Raw genomic sequence first — 23,231 nt, 5'->3', positions numbered from 1 at the left:
TAAAACACTGCAGTTTTAGCAGACGTCTTAATACTTGTGAGACTGTGATATTTGCATGCTTGTTCTGACATGCACTGTGAACCTGGACCACAATAATGCTGCGGTAATAACATAGTGAGGAACTGACGGCAGAGGCCATCTTTAGACTACACTTTCAGCATGATGGATAAAACAGACAGAGAAAAGTGAAGGAGCAGGATGGAGCCCTGTTATAGAAATAGTTTATTGATGAAGTCTGCCTATATTTCCACGTATAAACTCTACATGTTACAGTACCGCTTTGACTCACCACACTGAAGCGTCCTGAGATGATCTGTGTCCAGGTGGATTTTCTTCCTCCTGAGCTGCAGAACCGTCCGGGTCTGACTCGGGGTCCAATACAAAAGGACGTATCCTACACTCTGCCATTTTATTAGTGCTATCAATGCCTTACGGTGAAGTTTTGGCAAGCAGCAAACTCGCTCGGTCTGCTCCATTCAATATGGAGATTTTGTAAATACTGCCATGCTGCAAAAACCGCCCCCTGGCTCTACCCCCTCCGCCCCTCTGATAGAACTGACCAATCAGAGCACAAAGGGCTGTGACGTTGCGAGGTTACTGGAGGTCATTCTCCAAACGGAGCGCTTCAACGAGATCTTCAGAATGGCCTAAACTGAGGATATTGAGAACGCTATTGTGGGGAAATGAAGGAACTAAATGACCTGTACTGAGGGCAGAAATGCTTTACAGGCATCCTAGTCTGGCATAGTGAAAAGGAGAAACAAGCATGATATGTCCCCTTTACTGACAACTGCCTCCAAACAAAATGATACAAAAAGATAAATCCTACTGAAAACCTGGATCATAATAATACTCAGAACCAGGTCTAATTTAACCAATTTCACAAGTGGCGCAGTGAGTAAACCTGACCTGTGTTCACAGGGAGGATGTGAGGAGTGCAGCTGTACAGCCCTTGAATCCAGATTAAATCCAAAGCTTTGCTCTGTGACAGTAAATGGGCTTAAAGGAGTCTGCTGCATGTACCGTACAGACTGCTGCTGATGTTCAAAGTTCACTTAAGCCATGAGAAAAATATGTGACTGCTCATTCTGCACTGAGCAAACAGTACCACCAGCAGTTCAAAAACTCTCTGCAGCTTTAGTCTGTGATCAGCTTCAGCTCATGGTGCAGTGGTCAGGCAGGATAGACAAGCAGCAGCCCACTGTTTAATTAGTTATGGTTTGTATCAACATTTTGACCCATGTCCAGTATTTCATTTTTAAGCCAGTATCGACTGATGCAGATTCAAAAATAAAGACACTGATTCCTGATTTAAACTAAAGTAGAAGTTTAAAAGAAATGACAAAGACTTTGTGAGACAGTAAAAAGTTTAAAATACATGAAATTCAGTCGCAATAATCAGATAAAAAAGTCAGAATTATAGGAAGGAAAGGTTTTGATTATAGAGAGGATTTTTTTCATCTTGTTTTCAGAACTATTCTTATCATTTTATAATTCCTCACATTTCCTGAGATCCTCTGCAAAAAATAAAGTCATACGGATAAAAATAAACATCTCAGGATGTTTGCTCCAAAGCTTTATTCCTCTGGATTCCACCCATCCTGAGACAGAGAGAAGGAGGAACTCAGAGGTTTATGAAACCATATGATGATCTTCACATAAGTCACTGTTATCAGCTGATTGTTTGCTGGTTTTCCTCAGGAGCTTCACCATAGTTATGACTGAGGCTTGTGGGAGTATTAAAGTTAGGTTTTGAATCATTCTACAAACTGAGGAGGAAGTGTTTCTGACGTGTTTAAACTGTGAGCTGTGTGTTTGTGCTCAGTCAGATCAGTGTGCGATGAACTGACTGTAGGAGCTGAGCTTAATGTGTTCATTCATGTTTCTCTCCATCCAAACTTTGGACACATCAGAAGAAGCTGTTGAAACGTTCAAAGCTTGTTGATCAGAATCAGAAAATCTTCTGACAGTACAAAGTGTGTGCTGTGCTGTGTCCAGAGTGTTAAGTGTGTGTTCATGTGTCCAGGCTCAGTGTGCAGCGTGTCAGGAAGCCTCGCTGCTGTAAGGGTCCTCAGGGTCTGCTGCCTCGGTACCTCTCCACACAGGCCGACGGTCAGGAGCAGCTCTTCCACCTCACAGACAACATCCACTCTGAGTTGTGAGTGTTTCTGCTCCCACGGTTACACACACACACACTCAGCTTGTCTCACCTGTCACACTGAGAGCTAACAGAGTGTGTTCCTCCCTCCAGCTTCATCGCTGTGGAGCCCATCGACAGCTACTGTGTCCTTATCTCCTCCAAAGTGGTCTACTTCCTCAAGCCTGGGGACTACGTGGACCGAGAGGCCATCTTCCTGGAGGTCAAATACGATGACCTCTATCACTGCCTGGTCTCAAAGGATCATGGGAAAGTTTACGTGCAACTCACCAAGAAAGCGGAGAACACCAGCAGCGGGGTGGCCATGCCCGGCCCCTCCCACCAGAAGCCCATGGTAGGGGATCCTCTGAGTCACTGCTCCTCTCACAGCTGCTTTAGGGTGCTTTTCCTGCTCCCCCTGCTGAAGGATTTCCTGTCACTGGTCCTGTCAACCATTAATTCAGCACACACTCTGCCTCACTCTCAACCCCCCTGCTGTTCTCCAGCAGAGGGCAGAACATTTTTCCTGGGCTGTCCAGTAACATGATGTCAGATCCCTTGAATAAATCCTAAGACCCATAGACATTATATACGTAGACACCTCAGTGACAGGCGCTGCCTATTGGAGCTGACACAGGTACCGGCCGCCATCTTGGATGGGTGTCACACGCCGCCCCAGTGCGTTTATTATACTGAGAAAGGTGTAGAATGCACAACTATTATGAGCATAACTCAGCAAATTTTTACCCCATTTTCACACAGATACGTTTGTTACAAACAACAAACATGTACTAATAATACAGGACACGGTCACACATTTTAATACATTCTTTCAAATTAAAATACTTTTATTGTGCTATTTATTGTCATGCAATGAGACAGGACAGTGAGACGGACAGACAAAACGTATGAGCAACAACATTTTTGTGGTCATACATATATATCTATATACATATACACACACACACACACACATATATATATCTATATACATATACACACACACACACACACACACACACATATATATATATATATATATATTCACAATGCCAACTTCACACATTTTTTTCTAATATGATAATAATAATAATCATTATGATTATTATTATATAATTACAATAATAATAATATAAATATAAGTATTTCTTTAATTACTACTTAATCATAGTAAAATTATTTATAACGATGGCAACATCAGCCACAATAATAATGAAATTAAATTCAACTGTAGTATGGATGCTTATAAGAACAAAGATTAAAAAAAAAAGATAATCAGTAGAACAACAGTAATATTAATAATTTGTTATAAAAGGGAGAAAAGTCATTAAACACTAGCAGCTGCAGTATAATTATAGTAACTGTAAATGTAAATATATCATAGTAAATAAATCAAAAAAGAAACTATTAAAGAGTCATAAAAATACACAAAGGGTTGAGTATTAACAAGCAGAGGAGGAACAACAACATCATTAGTGGCAGGTGATATGATGGTAGGGCCAGGGAGGGGTTGTCATTGGTGTGGCTGTGGTTGTATGGAGAGACGCTGTGAAGGGGGTCTCCTCAAGCCAGTGTCACTTGGAAATCTAAAAAATGTGAAGAAGAAGAAAAACGCTTGAAATAAAGTGAGTACCAGCTCCTACTGTTAGCATTTTGTCGATAGTCCAATACCGTTAGTTATAATGACATAAAATGATAAATGGTCAATTAAACAAAATTATTGTGAAGTCTTACTTGTGAAAGGTAACCCCACGTGATCTACTCTCAATATTGCGCCGGTTACAGCAACCGTAGGCGGCACAAAATACCATATTAATTAATTAATCACTTTGCGCTCAATCTGTTTGTGTCTGCTGCTGGAATGCAGTGAAGAGACCCATCCAATATTGCGGCGACGCCCTACGCAGTTCAGTACGTAATGAGGCGTCTATGTATATATGTCTATGCTAAGACCTATCTCATGATGTGTGGTTTTTAGAAAAATGTGGCTCCAGTCCGTTGCATCATTATCATTTTTCAACCTTTTCTCATGGTCTGGGGTTAAAAGAGAGAACTAAAAATAGGACCAATCTGAAATATTAAAAACACAGTTTTAATCAAATCATCACCCCAAAAAAGTAAAAGAATGAAATGAAGAGAAAAACATATCCCAGCCCTGGTATTTACAGAGGTTCAGGACCTGTGAATGAATGAGACTGAGGAGCTGATCAGGTTTGGCATTCAAACAGATTCCTCTATTTTCAGCTGGTCTCTTCTTCGGACTCCTGGTTGAACTTCTTAATGCACATTGGTCATGAGCTGTCTGTAGGAGCAGCTCGTCATCTGTACGGGGACTGGTCTGAGCTCCACCAGGATGAGAGTGCACCGTCTTCTATCAGCTCTGTGTTTTGTATCCTGAGCCAAGATGGCGCAGACATAGGAGGGGGTCCTGCTCATGTCTTGGAGCATTTCTTCACCTTAAAGTGATACTCAACAAGTTGGGTCCTATCACAAGGTTTAGGGCAGAAATGACCCCTACAGCAGTGTTGTTGTGCAGCAGAAGCCCAGAACGCTCACACCAAACACCCCCTCCCTGCTCCTCTGCCGGTTTCCTCTGCACTCAGACGGGGACATATTTTGCTTGACCAAAAACACAAATAAACGGACTCCCACCGAAAAAATCTGATATTGGTCTGCATTCATGCTTTAATCAGAGAAATTTCAGTGCATTACTTTCACACAAAAACACCGCTAAATAAGGCTCTAGTTCTCATCGTGTCTCTTGGTCCTGGCAGACTACCTGCGTTTGTTTATATCTGGCATGCCGCACGTGGACTGATACACTAAGCGGCGAGCGCCTCGTAGCCAGCTGTGGCTCTGCAGCGGAGGTAGCGCTGTTTTACTACACGATGAGCACTAGAGCCTTATTTAGCGGTGTTTTTGTATGAAAGTAACGCGCTGAAAATTCTCTAAATAAAGCGTGAATGCAGACAGATATCAGATTTTTTCGGTGGGAGTCCGTTTATTTGTGTTTTTGGTCAAGTAAAATATGTCCCCGTCTGAGTGCAGAGGAAACCGGCAGAGGAGCAGGGAGGGGGTGTTTGGTGTGAGCGCTCTGGGCTTCTGCTGCACAAAAACACTGCTGTAGGGGTCATTTCTGCCCTAAACCTTGTGATAGGACCCAACTTGTTCCATCCCAGAGTATCACTTTAATGAGAGCAGCTCTGACCGTCCTCCTGTGTTGAGTCTAAGGTTAACTCTGTACCATCCCTCTCTGCAGGTCCACGTGAAGAGTGAGAGCCTTGCCATCAAGATCTCTCAAGAAATCAACTACGCCAAGAGTCTGTACTACGAGCAGCAGCTGATGCTTCCTGCCAGCGAGAACGAGGACTGCTTATTGCTGGAGTCCTGATCACACCACCTCTGGTTTTCTACTGAGGAACTAACCCCTGATGAAGCGGAGGAGCAGGGGACTTTTATTGGTTTTTGTAGACCTCTGTATTTTTAAGTGTTTGACTGAATGCAGTAAAGGGAGGTTAGGTAGCTCACTGAGGTTTGACGAGCACACATGAACATGACTTTAAAACTTATGCAAAGCAGTTTGAGTGTGGCCAGTGTGACCAGTGTGTGTCTGTAGAAAACACAGCCTCCTCTCATCCAGCTCTTCTGGACTGGTGATGTTAATAGTCAGAGATGTAAATAGAGCTGCGTACCAATCTGCAGACCTCCTGTGTACATACTGTTCATGAAGTTAATGGAGCAGCAGGCGCTGATATAATGTGAAGTCAATCTAACTGCCTTTAAAACTATTTTCTGTATAAGATGACTAGAGGCTGGGAGCTGGGGGTTGAATTGCACTGACACAGGGAGGGGGGCGGACCTTTAGACCCCCTGCCACATATAGACACACACACACATACACACACACTGGAGCTGCCTGTCACTGTCTCTCTGCCTTCTACAATCACAGACCTCCATGTCTGACCTGTTTTATTTAACAGTCATCTTTTTAACCACCTGAGCTCTCTGTGGACATCCTGCTCTGTGGAGAGCTGCCTGTTTGTCACATTAGGTTGGGGTTTGGAGTCAGATGAAATTTTATTTTGCTCTGGATTTGATTTGTGTGTTGGAGAAGATGAGGAGGAGGAGGCGGAGTCCAGAACAGGCGGACAGAGAAAAAGAGAGGACTCAATGTGTGATCCTGTAAAACGACGCTCACATGGACCGTGCTTCCAATAAAGCAACACCACTACAGCACTTAGCGTGTGATCTCCTAACTAAGCAACTGAAAGTCTAATCCAAACAGAATCAGAACATGGTACCAAATGTAAAAGTGAAGCTTAACATGGTACCAAGAGTTAGGTGTGATGCTGAACATTGTACCAGGTGAAAGATGGGCCTTCATATCCACTGTGTCAGCGGGGTCCTCAGTATTTTACTGTTTTTTCATGTTCACATCCTGTAATCCAATAATAAGTATTACACTTTAAAAATAAATACATGCACAACAAAAAAATCAGGGAATTACTGGCCATTTCTGCGGCCCGTATTTTACTGATATTTTACAGTGAAAGTGTTTACAGTGCAGGAGGATCTGGGAGGTTTTGAGGCCTGCTGAGGGTTACAGAGCCCTGATATTTACAGCAGCTGGAGACAGATTTAAGACACCCAACAGACACTCAGCATGGCTGATGAGACTACTAATTTCCTTTCCTTCAGGATGAGACTTTTTATATGAACGTCTGTGGAACACGGGGGCCCTCAGAGGTCGTGATTAAATATATTTTATTATTCACCCTTCCTACAGGTCTCAACTCGTCTTTCCCAGTTATCATGAGATAACAAAGATCATTTTAAGACGGTCAAAAAAATCAAATCAGTAGTCTGATCTCTCTTACACAGAGGGCCGAGTGGCCTTTCCACTGCTGCTGCTGCTGCTGCTGCTGCCAGACGATGGAGCGAGTTAGGCGTTTGTTCCTTTGAGCTTTGGGTGAAGTAATATCTCAGTAAATCTCTAGAGTACAAAGACAGTTCAACAAGATGCATTATTAATGAGAAAAATCAGTCTGAATAATGCAAAACAGCTGGAGTTAGCTCGAGGAATATGAGGAAATAAAATGTTTAAAAGTCCTTCTAGGGCTTCTGCAGAAAAAAATAATTTGATCAGAATTTTTGTGTCTCAGTGTTTTTTTATTTTAAATAATCAATGACTAAAAGGCATTTATGAGGTCTTTTCTCTGATACACAGGAGAGAGTGTCACGTTCTGTCTTCTTTCCATTTAGTCTCTGATCGTATCAAAGCACCTTCACCCCTGCTAGATTAACATCAGCTCTGTTAGAGTTTGAACCTCCTCTGTTTGTCCTCTGTGTGGTGTCACTTTTTTACACAGTGTATTGGACGTTTTGTTTCTTTGTGCTTCTCTAAAGAAACAGAAACAGGCTTCACTTCCCTCACTGATGAAGCAGCAGCAGAAAAACAGCTTGGCACGCTGTCTTCTGGGAAAAGATCCACATCAACTTACTGATCCCATAAGTTTTAGGTCTCCAGAAAATGATCCGTCCTCTCCAGAGCCCGGCTGGTGTGCCCGGTCTAGAGTGAGGTGGTAGAGGAGGCCACAGGAGGAAAGGTCTTAAACATGTACCCATAAAACATGGAGTCCAGACCAAGATGGATTTATTTCTGAACACTTAAAGACAGAGAGCTGACAGAAGTGCTTTACAAACACAAGAAAAGGTAACAGGAATGATGTGAAAAGCAAAAAATCTCCTGAAAGGAAAGGAAGTTAAGAAAAGAATAGAGAGAGTATCAGTCAGAGGAAAAAAACTATCAGCCCAGTGTCTCACAGCTACAGGTGACAAAATAAGATTTCAGTGAAACGTCTCTGAGTCCCTCAGATTGAATCTTTTTTATGTTTCAGGGTCTGATCGATGGACAGGTTACAGACATTACATCAAATCTGCAGACCATTGCTTCAGCCTGCAGCGCATTGTAAAGAGAGCAACATGTTAACATAGTCAGTGTCCGTGCGTGAACTCAGTGGATCAAAGGACAGGACAGCAGCTCTCCTGAAACCTTCAGAGTGCCCACTTCAGACTGGCTTGGTCCCCCTCTGTCAGGATTATAACCAGCTCTGCTACAGAAATCATCCATGACACAGTAACCCATCCCAAAGAAGACAAAAAAATCTGCACCTTACTGCTTCTATCTCTGGACCCTAAAGAACATTTTAAAGTTGTTCATTTATTTGTTGATTTATTTTTTGAGGACTATCAGTTTGAAGTTTGGCCTGAGTCTCACACACACCGTGGTGAAGACATGACTCTTAAGGTGTGTGTTTGTTTTGGAAATGAATGGAGATCAGATCTTCTTTTTAACTCTACTTTGTTCAAGACAACTTTTTACAAGATCCAGCTCCACGAGCTAAGGTATTTATCAACCGGTGGGTAGAGCTACGCTTTGAAACGTGACAACAAGCTAACTTTGTCAGTTCATACCGAAGTTTAGTAGCTGTCTATGTTAAGGCTCTACTCTCTTAGTGCTTTATCCTCAGCCTGAGTTTTAGCCTTTAGCCCATGTTTTTTCCTTAATCTTTGGCTTGTGTTGTAGCCTTTAGCTTCTGATTTTGTCTTCAGCTCTCGTTTTAGGCTTTTGCTCATGTTTTGGCCAGTGTTTTATTCTTTAGCTTGTCTTTAAGCCCTTAGCCTTTGTTTTATCTTTAAGCTCACGGTTTAGCCTTTTGCTTGTTATTTAGCGTTTAAATTGTGTTGTAGCCTTTATCCTTTAGCCTATGTTTTATCCTTTAGCTCATGTTTTAGCCTCAAGCGCATGCTCTCCTGTTTATCTTTCTTCTGCTCTTCTGTCCTTTTTCTGTCTGACAGTTAGGGCGTATTCAGACCTGGACTGTTTGGTCCACTTTAACCTGACCAGGGTTCGCTTCCCACGCTGGTGTGGACTTTTCATGCAGGTGTGAATAGACACAAACAAACCCTGGTGTGGACCAAACAACCGGACCTAGACCCACTTTTTGAGGTGGTCTCGGTCCGCTTCCAAACGAACTCTGGTGCGGTTCGTGGTTCTCTGGTGCAGGTCTTAATACAAACCAAGATCCATCCGAACTAACTACAGGAAACATGCGCCTTTTGGGCCTATAAAGCCACCGTAACCTTTGGTTCATACCTGATCCTCCATCTTCTGTTTAGCCACGCTGTTATTAGCATGTTGTGGGTCAGGACACGCAGAGCATAGCGTCTCCTTGCTGCGAGTATTCGTCTTCGCTGTTCCAAATTTTGAAACAGTGTTGTTAAGCCTTCTTTGAAGGAGCTGCTCTTGAAACTGAAAATGATTTAGCAGCTCTAATAAGAACACAAACACACATGTTTACCTCAATTTTTGGGTCTGTATCCTGTGTGCCGCCCTTTGTCAGTGCTGTCCAATGAGAGCACTGATCGTCACACACGTGGATGTGTTTACAGAATATAGTCCACTTACAAAAAGTACAATCTAAATATGAACCGCACCAAACGAAAAAAATAAAGTCCACTTTTGGTCCGGACCAAACAAGTGGACCACAGGACTTTTCTGGTCTGAACACAGCCTTAGGCTCCAGTGTCCACCATCACTACAAAATCAATCCCAGAAATCGTTTTCAGCAGAGAAAAACACTACTCTATCTTCTTTTTACAAAACTTTATCAGCTAGTGTGGTGTTGTCATAGAGACGTAGATGTGCTGTAAATCAATCCAGTCCTGTCCGACCCGATCAGGAAGCTAAGAAGTAGCATTTAGGAATAACCTATATTGGTGCTGAGAATCAGGCAGAAATCTAGAAGGGAGACTTTTTCAAGATCACTGAGGAACTCCTCATAGGGACTTTAAAGGCGTCACTTTGAACTTGTAAAATCTTCATATGAGACATTTTTCTATTCCTCTCAGGTGACTCTGGCTGGAATAAAGTGGTTTAAGTTGTTTTTTTTTAGAAATAATACACCAACACTTCGGTAGTATTGACTTTTGTTGTGGTATCAGGGCCTCTCAGTGTAAATCACATTGTGTGTTGTGTGAAGACACTCCGGGGTCAGCTGCAGTTTGTTGCAGTCTGTTTTATGGCTGCAGGTTGAAGCAATCTGAGGAAGAAATCAGAAACGTTCTGCACTTTTTTCTCAATTAGAGCCTGAAACATAAACGATGCAAGGGCAAGTAAATAAGACCTCTGAGAATCATTTTCTGCTCAACTTCGGCCCTTACATCAGTTTCTCATATCTTTCTGCCTGCCCTCCGTCCAGGTATACTCAGGATCATCGGGGGGGGTGGGTGGGGGCGGGGGGGTGTTAATGGGCTGATCTATCAGGACTCAGTTCTCTCCTAGGTCTGGGTTTGAACCCTGAAGACCTTCAGTGGTGAAATCACTCACATACATCAAAGATTCCCTCAGTGTTTGAAGTGTCTCACAGCCTGATAACTCTGAAGCAGCTACAGTAACCCGTCAGGACGTCCCTCACAGTGTGACGGTGTGGTGGTGTGAAGCATCTGGACCTGCAGCTCAGTCTCTGATGCTGGTTCAGGATTTGTCCTTTCTCACAGTCCTGCTGCTCTGTTTCATGTCTCAGCAGCTCTGAGTGTCGCTGCCAGCAGCCGGACGGAGGAGTGGAGGTTCAGCCACAGTCAGGAGGTCATTAAAGAGCAGGGTCCTCTGGAAGATGCAGGTGGAGGTGTGGAGGAGCAGCAGGGCCTTGGGTCACGTCAGCTCAAAGGTGAAGCTCAGCAGGAAGACCAGGAGGAGGTGAAGGAGGGCAGAGGTTAAAGAGAGGGAGCGCTGAGAGGCGGCCGAGTCGATGGCTACAGAGAGATGAGACACATGACAACGTGTTGGGGACAGGAAGAAGACTTCAAGTTAAAGAGGGGTCTCAGTCTGTGTTAGAGACTTTAAAAAGCAGGAAACTTCAGAGGAACAAAGATCCTCTCTGTTGACAAACATCTCACACACATAGCAGAACTCTGTGTCTAACTGCTGTTTGATGAACGCTGCAGTAAAATCTGCTCAGCTGCTGGATTCATGCGATAAACTCTGTCCTCAGCCCAACATGAGCAGCATGGAGACACAGTTTGGAGCTCTCTGATTGGCTGCTTCCAACTGCAGACTTCAGAGGGGATTTATTATTTATGACTAAATTATTTATGGTTGGAGCTTGTTTTTTTTGCTCGGCGTGTTGTTGTTCATTCTGATAAATCAGCAGGGTCAAATCTGTGTCCATCTGCAGGAAGACAAGTGAGGAGAGGGAGCAGTGTGATTGGAGGATCAGACAGTGGACTGTGGAGTGGACAGGGTTAAGCCTACACACTGTTTTCCTAATGACTTCATGTCACAGTTTGGCTCTTTGTTAGCTGGCTTAATGAATCATAATCTAGAGTCAAACAGATTAAAGAACAATTTGCCAGCAGCTCTGTGTCCCTTCTCCTGTCTCTCTCTCCCTGTGGGGTGGAGGTGGGGGGAGTTCTGGCACAGCTCAGAGCACCTGGACACTCTTCCAGGACTAAGGCCCCGTCAACACGGCAACATTTCATCTGAAAACGCTAAAACGCAGTGAAAAAAAAATCTGCGTTTACACAGAAGTGCTGAGGGGCTGAAAACACTGTAGTAAGCATTCCAGGCCTACAGTCGGCGCAATAACTGTCTTGTCCTTGGGAGATCTCCACTGAAGTAGAGTTGAGCTGTTCATCTGGTGTACTGGGGAATACTAAGTTAAAAAGTGGAGCAACAGATGCTCATTTTGTTAAAGACAGTCAGCAGGTACAGCAGATTGAGCAGCACAAGCTCAACACGGTAGTTATATAACAATGCTTCTGTTGTCCTGTTGTATGCGTGAAGCCTGAAGCGTAGTGTGACGTCATCGCTCCCACTGAAAACGCCGGCTTACTGTTTACACAGCAACGGTGTCAACAGCGTTTCAGAAAAATCCCACTCTGGAGGCCGTTTTCAAAAGATTGCGTATCAGGTCGGCTGAAACGCCGTTTCCGTGTAAATGCAGGGCTGAAACGCAACAAAACTTTTGCGTTTCACCCTAAAACAGTTATCGTATAAACGGCCGATAAGATCCAGCGGCCCACCCACGGCCCCCTCTTCATTTATGTGATTCGCTCTGTCAGTATCATATCATTCAGAGTCGCACTTTAATCTCAGGACCATGGACCCTTTTCAGGTGTGACATTTTTTCCAAGGACCCTCTTATTATCATAACATTGGGGAGCATAATACTGTGTCATAATGTACGGTGTAGTATTTTGCAACAATAGAATTAAGCTACATTTCTACTTTTCAGGTAATGAATTTAGTAAACTTGAGAAAACGTTGGCTCTTAGGTGATTTTTGTTTTGAGGTTTTTATCACTTTGAAGAGATGAACATGTCACAATCATATCAGAGCTCATCCCATGGCACAAAACTGAACTGCGCAGGAGAACCGTGAAAAAAGTAAAGTGAGCTTGTGGCAGCACACTTTGACAATCATTCTTAAATTATTCTGAGCACCCCCAAGCTATGATTTGCAGACCCCACTTTGAGACAGATGTATCAAGAAAGAGCAACACATCTGCAGAGAAACTGCACATTGCTAAATGTAATCAAGGTCTTCCTGCAGTTTTAACAGTCATCCCCCTTAGAGCTCCAAAACCAGACTGTGTCTGGACCAGTGTGACTCATGTTCCACCCTGAAGAGCACTTTTTGACTTCCTGGATGTTTAAGTCAAGGGTGCAGCTGTCAGTGCTGCATGAAGGAGATTAAAGCATTAAAGTGACACACAGCAGGGCTCTGTTCACAAAGGATGACTTACCAACAAAATGTCCTTTTTCTTTCTTCAGTCTGGGGTTTTCTGCTCAAAGAAACACACACACACACACACACACACACACACAGAAGAGCATTTACTGTGAGCACAGAGGTTGAGTAACACCTGACTGGAGCAGGTCCTCCCACAGACAGACTCACCAAACACGATGAGGCGTGTGTGTGTGTCTGTGGAGCCCAAAGGATTCTGAGCCGTGCAGCGAAACATGGAGCCGTTTAGCTCGGCAGGAACTCGGTCCAGGATGAGTTCTCTCCCGTTGTGAGTCTCGCTGCCGTCCAGCAGACGACCCCCAACCCGGGTCCAGGTGAACATGGGCTCAGGGAAGACCTCGCTCTGTGAATGACACAAACCAGACGTCTCCTTCAGCCTCACAGAGGTGATAACAAAACCTGACGATGACAGATCAGAGGGGGAGCTTCCTCTTTCCCATGAAGTTTTATCTGGGATGACTCTGAAACAACCTTCCTGCTGAAATCAGAGCCTCAGGGTTCTGACAGCACATTCACTCATCTCTCTCTGTCTGAAGATCCAGCACACCTGAGGGGCCTGGTACTGCTTGAAGGGACCCGCAACATGGAGAAGACCTCAGAGTGGCACTTTGAGCAATCTGTGATCTATTTAAAGGTGTCCTGTGTAAGCTCCTGGTTGGAGGAGGAGAGAGGGCACAGAGGTCAGAGAGGGGATTCAGACTCACAGGCTGTGTGAGCGAGCACAGGAGTGTGTTTGAAATGAGTGTAAGGAGGACAGGGAGACAGCTGTGACAGGAATCTGAAAGCTCTCAGCCTTTTTGAATGTCGCTTTAGAAACAGAGACAGGATGTTCGACTGTGCTGTTCTTTGAACCAGAACTGAACATGAGACAGGTCTGTCTGCAGGCTGAGAGGGACCTGCACCGTGGAGAGGCCCAGCAGGAAGTTAGTGACCTCCATAAAAACCCAGGAGCTGTCAGTAAACAGCTGGTTCTCAGATACCCACATGCTAAAAGATATATATAATAATAATGATAATATATATATATATATATAAACTACAGGAGTTGAACAGACTTATTTTTCTGCAGGAAATGTTGATTAGAGTTGTGTTGATCAGAGTCCTGTTGGTTATGTTTCTGTATGAGCTGTTGGATAAAAATAAAGAGGGCTTCCATAAAGACAGAGTTGTTGAACTCTGCTTGTCAGTAAACCGTGTGCAGCTGCTGTCCCACTGACTTACTGACTGTCAGTTCTGATAACATGACATTACCTGAGGATAGAAGTGCAGTAGATTTAGCTGTTTTCATTCCAGCGGCTGGAATAAACTCTGCAGAGACCAAGAAATGAATAAATCATTCGTGGGATACTGTTCAGAGCCTGTACGTCTACATTACAATGCCAGCCATCTTTTTCTTCTGTGGTCTGATCTCTGCTGAGTGACCATTCACCGTTGTGTTACTGCCCTCTGCTGGTCTGCTGGTGTTGAACAGTTTCTTTTATTTCCTCTCCATACTGGACTGGAATGATTTTTATAATCTTCAAAGGACTTCAGGCCTCATTGGAAACACAAACAATGGACAAGAGGAATCATTAAGTACCTGGAACAGACACATCAGACTAAATGACCTGTACTGCTCCCCAGTGGCTGGCTGTGGTACAGGTCATGAAGGATATCAGCTCTGCAGCTCTGCAGCTCCACGCTTCAGTCCACCACAAACTCTGACATTGTCACTCCAACAGCTCTTAGAATCAGCGCCTGTGACGCTGCATACTGACCTCACTTTTGAACACCTGATCCCAAAGTCTGCAGTTTTTTGCCGGCAGGTTAGACCCTAAGCAGCTCAGACCCTTAGCGCCATGTCCCTCTTCAAACCTTCCTTTGCAGTGTTTTTAAGTCTCCAGTTTTCACACCCAACCCTGCTCAGCCAGGCTCGACTCATGCAGCTGAATTAATTCCACCCCACCCCCACCCCACCTCATCAGCAGGCCCCCTCAGGTCACAGAAGCTCAATCTGCTCTCAGAGCCAGCCTCGCCTCTGCACATGAGCTTAAAATAACCAAAATGCATGTTTGGTTTCAAAGTTGGAGATTATGAGTCAATAAAAACTGGAGTGAAATCCGTTTTCATCACTCATCCAAATCTGGCTCAGAAGCTGATTCTGCTGTCAGAGCGTTTCTTGGAGCCATGGAGGATCAGGTTTGGATTGACTTCTCTCTGCGTTTGAGCCACACATCTCTGGCTCTGCTCCACTCAGCACAGAGGTCAGTCTAACAGGTCAGTGAGTGAAAGTTTAAAACATCCTTCAGTCTTCACATTGAGCAGGTAGTCTGATCAGATTGTTCTATGGAGGATGATTCTCTGGACTACAGAGCAGATACTCCCATCACTCCTATCACTCTCCTTTGGTCTGTTTCAGACAGTCAGATTCTTTATATAGCCTTCTCCACTGGAGGTTTGATTTTCTTCTGCTTGGTTTTTATCTGATATTCTGACTTGTACTACGTGTTTTAAAAGTGACCCTAAAGGCCACACACATTCAGATGTGCCCTATACCTATAACCATAACCCTATACTGTGCCCAGAAAGCAAAAAGTGATTGAGTCAACCTTGATTCAAGTACATTATAATCAACACTGAAAGAATGTAGAATTACATCAACATTGATTCAGCTATATGCATTGTGTCGTACGGTGACACAGTCTTATTATTAATAAAGCTGACTATCATGCCATTTCCGTTGCTAGGCGCTGCCCAAGTAGCTGCCTGTTGCAGCAGCTCTCTCTTCTTTGTCCGTTTCTTGTAATTTTTTTTGTCTCTTTTTCGTCGTCTTTATTTGGAGTGGATTATCACTTTGTATGGTTCATTGTTGGTCATGGACACCAAACTTTTTGTGTCTTCAGTGATATTTTTACTACTTTTCTCCTGTGTTTGTCTGGAGGTCCTACAGGTAACCATGGCTGCATTGGTTTACATGTGAAATTAGCTGTTAGCAGCCTGTAGCATGTCAATGCTAACTAGTGTAAGGCTTGATGATTTTCTTCAAGCTGAGGAGGAGGAGGTGAGGACGACGTGCTGGTTCTCAGGTGTGAGCTGGGAGGTGACGACGTGGACCTGTCCTTCCATCCATCGTTGTTGGGAACGTGGGATCTATCTCTGGTGCGATGGACGAGCTAGCCGTGCTAGCCCAGCAGCAGAGGGGCTGCTGGAGGACAGAGTGGCATCGTGCTGTTCACGGACGTGGCTGACGGAGCTGACATCGGACGCAGGCGCCACATTGGAGGAGCTTCACCTGCTGTGAGCAGACAGGATCCAGGAGACAGAGACTGAACAGACTGCTGGGGAGGCTCAGTCCTGGACCCTGTGGAGGTGGAGACTGGCTGGGCTGGAGAGTGGTGGACGGGCTGTCGTCATCTATTTTCTTGTGGACCTTTTTGCACTTTCTATACTCTTTCTTACTTTTGTTTTTTAAATGCTGCGGTGACTCCTGAATTTCCCCTCAGGGATAAATAAAGTATTTTCTATTCTATTCTATTCTATTCTATTCTATTCTATTCTATTCTATTCTATTCTCTATGCATTCATTTATGCATTGTAAATACAAGCAGCGTAGTCTGGACACAGCGCAGCAATAATACACAAAGGTCATGGAGCACAGACAGCCTATACCTCCTATCAGCTTCAAACAGCCAGTCTCATATCCACTGTGTTCCCTCCTCACTTATGGTTACAAAACGCTGTCACAACAAAAGTAACTGCTAAAACCATTTTCCTAAAATGTGGAGGAGCACTTCTTGAATTTCAGATACAGAGAATATTGAATTTTAAAGTATGGAAATGTTGGTTTAGCTTGTCTACAGTTTGAATTGGATTTGTATGAGGTGGTGATTTGAAATAAATCACATTACTAAGCATAAGTGACTTGAACCAATTGTGATGATGTTGGAAGCACAAACAGCCCAGGAGCTGAGTCACCCAATGTATATTGGAATGATGAATTTGAACTCAGTGCATGAGTTGCACAGAATAACCCAGATCCTTTAGAATAGCCCATACTGGGTAAAACATTTGACAAAGTCTGAGTAGGACAGAGAAGTTTGTCTCCCACAGAGAACGACAAAGTATTGTATATCTGCACATGTGTCAGCACCATTCAAACAATGTGACTTCACTGTAGGGCATTTCAGCATTGAACAATCACCATCTATCATATACTGATTCAACAAAACTTTTTCAAATGTTGAAATGGGAACTGCTGCACGGTGGCGCTACGGTGAGCGCTGCAGCCTCACAGCAAGAAGGTCACCGGTTCAATTTCCAGCTTGGACGGTGAGTCTTTCTGTGTGGAGTTTGCATGTTCTCCCTGTGCATGTGTGGGTTCTCTCCAGGTTCTCCGGCTTCCTCCCACAGTCCAAAAACATGCTCATCAGGTTAATTTAGCTCTCTAAGTTGTCCGTAGGTGTGAGTGTGTGAGTAAATGGTTTTCTGTCTCTATGTCAGCCCTGTGATTGGCTGGCGACCAGTCCAGGGTGTACCCCGCCTCACGCCCAATGACAGCTGGGATAGTCTCCAGCCACCCACACCCCTGAGCAGGATAAGCAGTACAGAAAATAAATGAATGAAATGGCAACTGTAATCAAACACTGGAATATCAAAGATTTTTCAACCTCAACTAAAATAGCCAACCCGGCCAAAATCCAACACAAAAGTAATATCTTTTTGCTATTTGGGTAGGAACCAGAGGTCTTACACTCTGATTCTTTGACCTGTGGACTTTTCACTGCCCTGGTTTCTCATCTCTGTCTCTTCCCAGGAGAGAAAAGTGGAGGAAGTTTAACTGCTGCTGGAGGCCCTGCTTCATGACCTGGACTGTCTGTGAGCTGGATCTGTGTGTCGTACAGCTACTGTCCTCTTGATTCTTCCTCCTTGATCTTCAGACACACTGAGGAGAGACTGTTCCTGTGTCTGAGCAAACTAAACCTGTATCATCTGTTTCTCTCTCTAATCGCATGACTCCAGCACCCTCTTCATTTCTGAGGCTTTAACATGTCACATGTCAGCAAACCTCCAATCATAGCTTTGGCTCATTTCAGAAAGAAAAACAAAAAGAAAGAACACATTGGACTCACTCTCTTCTTAACCCACAGAGTTTTTAGAAGTCTCTGACTACAGCTCCTCATTTCCTCTCCTCTGCCAAAACAAGTTCAGATTTCAAAGCCTGGGCTGTTGCTATCAGGGCAGGAGGAAAACCAACAGTCAAATATCAGTCAGACCTTTCATCCTGCACAGCCCAACTAATCCAGCATGTTAACAAACACACAACTAAACACACCTGATCATAACTCTGATAATTACTCTAAATCACTCTCTGAACATCACTTTGAACTAGTGGTGGGACTTGATTTAAAAAAAAAAATCACATTAATTATGCCATTTGTAATTAATTAATCGTAATTAATCACAGTTTAATCACATCAATATTCAACATCAGAAGCAACACTTTTCAATTCAAACAGATTTTGTAGAAGACTAAATCACTGAATATTCTCATACACAAGTTTAAACAACAAAATCCTGTTTATTTTGGTTAGAAGATTTTTTTTTTTTTGGACAGATAAAAAAATAATCTAATTACTTACAGGATTTGTAATTAATTAATCTAATTAATCACATTTAATCTTATATCTGCTAAAGGTCCCCACATAATAATTTGAATTCTAGGGCATTACAAAATTATAGTGCTTGACTAAAGGAATAAATACACGAAAAAGAGAAGATTTGTAAATCCTTTTTTTTTTCTCATGGACATTATTAATTAAAACGTCCGTGTTCTCTGCCATTGACATTCCAATACTGTTTACTGTGTCTATAGAAGTAAATTATATTTTTCAGCGGAGGGAGGCGGGGTCTGGTGGAGCTTGTCAATTACAATCCTGCTCGTAAACTACTGTGGGTGAGAGCGCTGCGCTCTTTGGATGAGAGCTCAGCATGGATATGAGGAGAAATATGAGAAGACAGAGACACAGAGAGACGCGAGTCAGACAAGTTCAGGCAGCTCACGCTCCAACTGAGGATGTGTTGCGGTAGTTCAGAGAGAAAGAACGGCGCCATCGTGAGAAAAGACGACGGAGATCATGGAGAGGAGCAAAGGATGGAGCGCCCGAGATGAACACGATCAAAAAGTTTGATATTTCTACTTTTTGGACCAAAAACAGAAAGAAAGACATAAAAGAAGAGAGTCCACTCTTCTTGAGTAACTTTGGTCATAGAAAACATTATTATTTGGGTCTTAAAAGATCATTCAAGATGCTCTGAAATGTCTGGCAGCCCATGAGTTAATCTTGCGTTGATTTTTATAACGCGTTAATGTGCTGTGTAATTAATTAATCTAATTAACGCGTTAAAGTCACAGCCCTACTTTAAACACTCCTGAAAATCACTCTGAACATCACTGTGATCATCACTGTGAACACTGTCTATGTGTGTTTTGTTCTATATCAGAGTTCACCATCACGCATGCTCCACAATTAGCTGAATAACTCCAGTCCCATTGATTTGTGTCATCCTCCTGAGCATGGTGTGTGACAGTGATAAGAACAGACAGAATGTCAGGATGTGTCAGGATAACAGCTGCTCAGTTAATATAAGTCCAAACATCTTCAGACATGAGTGAACAGACAGAGAGGAGCAGATAAACTCTTGGTGTTGTAGAGCAGGACGGTCTCTTTCAGGTCAAACATGGCTGAAGCTGTTTGAAGCTTTGATTTCTGCAGCATCAGAGGGTTTGGTAGACCTCACACAGAGGGAGCAGAGCCTGGAGGCGCTCCTGACTGCAGGCCTTTTTTAATGTGATTCACTTTAAACGCTGATACCCCTCCCAGCTGTACACACCATTACTGCATTAGAAAGTGTTGTAGCACCAGACAGCAGCGGTTTGCTTAGTGTTTTCTGTGTTTTCACCAATAAATCGATACAGACTCACAGCTCTGTGTGGAGGAAACACAGTGGAGAGAAGAGGATCATCTACGGGGGCCCTGGAGGGAAATCACTCTGCAGAGGACGCTGCAGATTTCTCTTTGTTCTGGATCAGAATGGAGGAGGTGCAGCACGTGGGTTTGGAAATGAACTCCTGCTGTGGGTCTGGGATAGATCCAGCCACTGTGATGTTCATGCTAAGTTTCAGAATCACAGCCATCAGGGCTCCTGAGCCTTCTCTCTGTGTGTTTTATCATCACTGCAGGACCTGTTGTCCACAGCTGCTCCACGTGTTAGTGGGTGACAGAGATCAGACTGTTTCTGTGGCTTGGATCATTAGCTGTTCTGCATCTCTGCAGGATGACAGAAACTGTTTGCTTAAAAATGGTTTAGAGAGGTTGTGTGTGATTGTGCATGTCAGAAGAGGAGGCGGAGGAACGGAAGGAGGAGCTATGCTGTAAATGATTAACAGCAGTGAGGGAGGTAAAAACTAGTTATGCTAAATTTGATCCTTTTTACTGGATCGAGTTTTAATGAGTCAGTTACTGAATTGAATCATGTATTTTGAGTCATTTGAGTCACTGAGTCAGTTACCCAGAGAGTGCATAGAAATCTATATGTGCCACAAGGTGAATACCACCTAACACCTCTTTATCGATCCCCAAACACATAAAATTCAAGTATGGTCCCCAAAAAATATAAACAAACAAACTAATTAATCAATCAATTAATTAATTAATTGATTGATTAATTAAAACATGCAAATATAACTTTTTTATTTATTATTATTATTATTATTATTATTATTATTATTATTATTATTATTATTATTATTATTATTATTATCATTATTATTATTATTATCATTATTATTATTATTATTTCTATTTTTTATTTTTATTTATTTTATTTATTTTATTTTTTATTTTTTTGGGGGGGGGGGGGGGGGTAATTCAGATTTATTTTTCCGATGAAAGTGCAGAAGTTCCACCCTTTCATTAAATCATTAACGGCAACAGCAAAAAGTTGTGAGTCAGACACTAACATCTGTTAGTTCATCTTCAGAATAATCAGTGAAACTGACTAAATATATTTTTCTTTAGTCTGCCAAGTAACTTTTTGAGACAAACATTACATGTAGACTGAATTTCTTCCAATATTGTCACTCAGACTATCAGAGCAGAGCAGCAGACCCCCAGCTCAGCAAGGCAGCGTCTCACCCAGCTGTAAGAGAGCTCCAGTGGCTGCAGCCGAGAGCCAGGAGACTGGAGGTGAGTGAGTGAGTGGTACAGGCATCGAGCCAAGCTATGTACTGTGAACTGGAGAGTGACCCTCTTGTATTGAGATCAGGCTTGGCTACTGTGAGCTTTGTACTGAGTCAGTGAATGAGTCAGAGGGACGATGAATCATGATTTACAAGTTAGTAAAGTGATTCTCGAGTATCGAACAATTCGTTCATGACGTGCAGATTACTAGTGAAGAGACATCAGTGAATTTAGAAAGATCTTGTGAGGAACCGCTGCATGAATGACGGCTGGGATGGAAACTACAGGTTGCAAGATTCACCTCTGTCACGTAAAAACTGAGCTACAGAAAAAAAAAAAAAAAGAGGAGAGAGTGGTTTAAGGGAACACTATACAGTGACACATCAAATCCCGCCTGGTGGTTCTTATGGTCCTGAATAAATCAGGATCAGGCAGAGTTTAGGTCTCATCCTCACGGGTGGAGCTTCAGGAGTACATCAGGACACAGGAAACAGATTTATTTGCCAGAGAGGGAAATCATTTGCATCTAAATGTGCTGCAGAATTATCATAAGAGCACATCTATCCATCTCAAGTGTCCTCAAGCAACCTCCCTCCTCCTCCTCCTCCTCCAGAAGCTCTGCTGCAGGCGGCTGCACCACGAGGCAAAAATAACACCTCTGTCTGAATTTAGAGCAAAGTGAGTGAACTGTACCATCTCTGCTCAGCTGTAGATGTGGCTGAACTCCCTGTTAACTGGGAGATGTATGTTATTCTAATGAGGTTGATAAAGGTTTCATTCAAACATCTGAACATCCTTACACTGATCATTGAGCACTAATGCAACCCTCTGCCTCAGAATCAGGGTCTTTGCTGTGGACAGCCCCAGTTTGAGGTTTAACTCTCTGTCTGAAAGCTTCTCTGCATCACGTGACTGGCTGTAACCAGAGTGTCTGCAACATGATTTTCAAAGTGGGCAGAAAAAAAGTGAAACCAATCGACCCCTGGAGGGAGGAAAGGCAGTGCAGAGAGCTGGGCTGTGCTGAAAGAAGAGTTGGAAGAGTTCCTTTTCTACTTCTACTGGAGAACGCCTCCCACCCTCCGATCAGACTGTTTACACTTCACAGAGAGCTCCGTCAGACACATAAAGGATCTGAGACTCACCGCTGAGGGGCCCAGCTGGAAGCCCTGGACTGTGATCTGCACTGTGTCCCCCACCCGGGCTCTGTCAGGAGTCATGTTCAGCTTGGGTCCTCTGGGAGCAGCTGAGAAATGAAACACAGGAGCATGGTTTTAGAGATGTTAGCATCATATCAGGGATGATCCCTCCTGAGTCAGTGGATCAGACTGAGGCTAACGCTGGAGCCTCTTTATGACCCCCAAAGAGAGGTGGGAGCACCAGCAGCCAGGCTCCTGGGCTCTGTGAGGTCCTGTCTGACTCTGTGGAGGCAGGGCTTAGGATTTACTCAGCCTAAAGTAAACCTGTTATTGTTCAAGGATTCAGGGTTTGTAATTGCCACTTGTGCGTGGACCAACAGTCCAGACGCAGGAATACCTGTACAGAACTCTCCCAGAGTCAAGGATGGATGAAAATTAAATGGAGAGTATAAAACAATTTAAATAAGAATTTTACTTTACTGTACATATGTGTTGTGATATATATTTATATGTTCCTACTCTCAGTGTTTGTCTGTGAAGGTCTCAAAACTTAACTTTCTCTTGGGTTTGATGGTGTGCAGGATTTTTCCACAAACATTTAATATTCAGTATTTGACAGTTTGAGGAAAACAGGGTTACTTTTGAATCTGCAAACATGTCCTACACCTTCACAGGACAACATAAGCAAAATCATCCCAACCTGAAACTTTCTCACAGGAAACTGGGTAGTTTCTGGGCATACCTCTTATTTCCTTCAGCTTTTTGTGTTTTTGTCTACTGCTACTCTAAATCCATGACATTCAGGTCAACATGAAGAGAAAAACTGAAAATAGAAATATTTCCTGTTGATTTGGTAAAAAAAAAAAAAGCCAGAGCCAGCAGGAGAAGAAGCAAAAAGAAGAGAGGGATAGAAATGAAGAAGAGAGAAT

At 43.3% G+C, this 23,231-nt stretch overlaps 2 protein-coding genes across 2 annotated transcripts in view; one reads left to right on the top strand and one right to left on the bottom strand.

The window, feature by feature from the left end:
• vps13d (vacuolar protein sorting 13 homolog D) overlaps positions 1-6,405 on the top strand; it is a 66,169-nt gene extending 59,764 nt beyond the window's left edge. The window contains exons 68-70 of the mRNA XM_074680498.1: positions 2,027-2,158; positions 2,252-2,492; positions 5,397-6,405. Coding sequence (XP_074536599.1) covers positions 2,027-2,158; positions 2,252-2,492; positions 5,397-5,528 — 505 coding nt within the window. The 3' untranslated portion in view covers positions 5,529-6,405. The remainder of the gene's footprint in view (positions 1-2,026; positions 2,159-2,251; positions 2,493-5,396) is intronic.
• A 4,035-nt stretch (positions 6,406-10,440) lies between these two features.
• The window catches only part of LOC141799547 (immunoglobulin superfamily member 21-like), a 47,728-nt gene continuing 34,937 nt past the window's right edge, over positions 10,441-23,231 (bottom strand). The window contains exons 7-10 of the mRNA XM_074681810.1: positions 22,309-22,409; positions 13,098-13,290; positions 12,943-12,981; positions 10,441-10,951 (exon numbers count right to left, since the gene is read on the bottom strand). Coding sequence (XP_074537911.1) covers positions 10,851-10,951; positions 12,943-12,981; positions 13,098-13,290; positions 22,309-22,409 — 434 coding nt within the window. The 3' untranslated portion in view covers positions 10,441-10,850. The remainder of the gene's footprint in view (positions 10,952-12,942; positions 12,982-13,097; positions 13,291-22,308; positions 22,410-23,231) is intronic.

Source organism: Halichoeres trimaculatus, unplaced genomic scaffold (genome assembly GCF_033239565.1).
Source record: "Halichoeres trimaculatus isolate MK-OKI-2021-1 unplaced genomic scaffold, fHalTri1.1 fHalTri1_scaffold_11, whole genome shotgun sequence".
Classification (NCBI taxonomy): Eukaryota; Metazoa; Chordata; class Actinopteri; order Labriformes; family Labridae; genus Halichoeres; species Halichoeres trimaculatus.
Note: the sequence above shows the minus strand (reverse complement) of the source record. Positions and strands in the feature narration are given on the sequence as shown.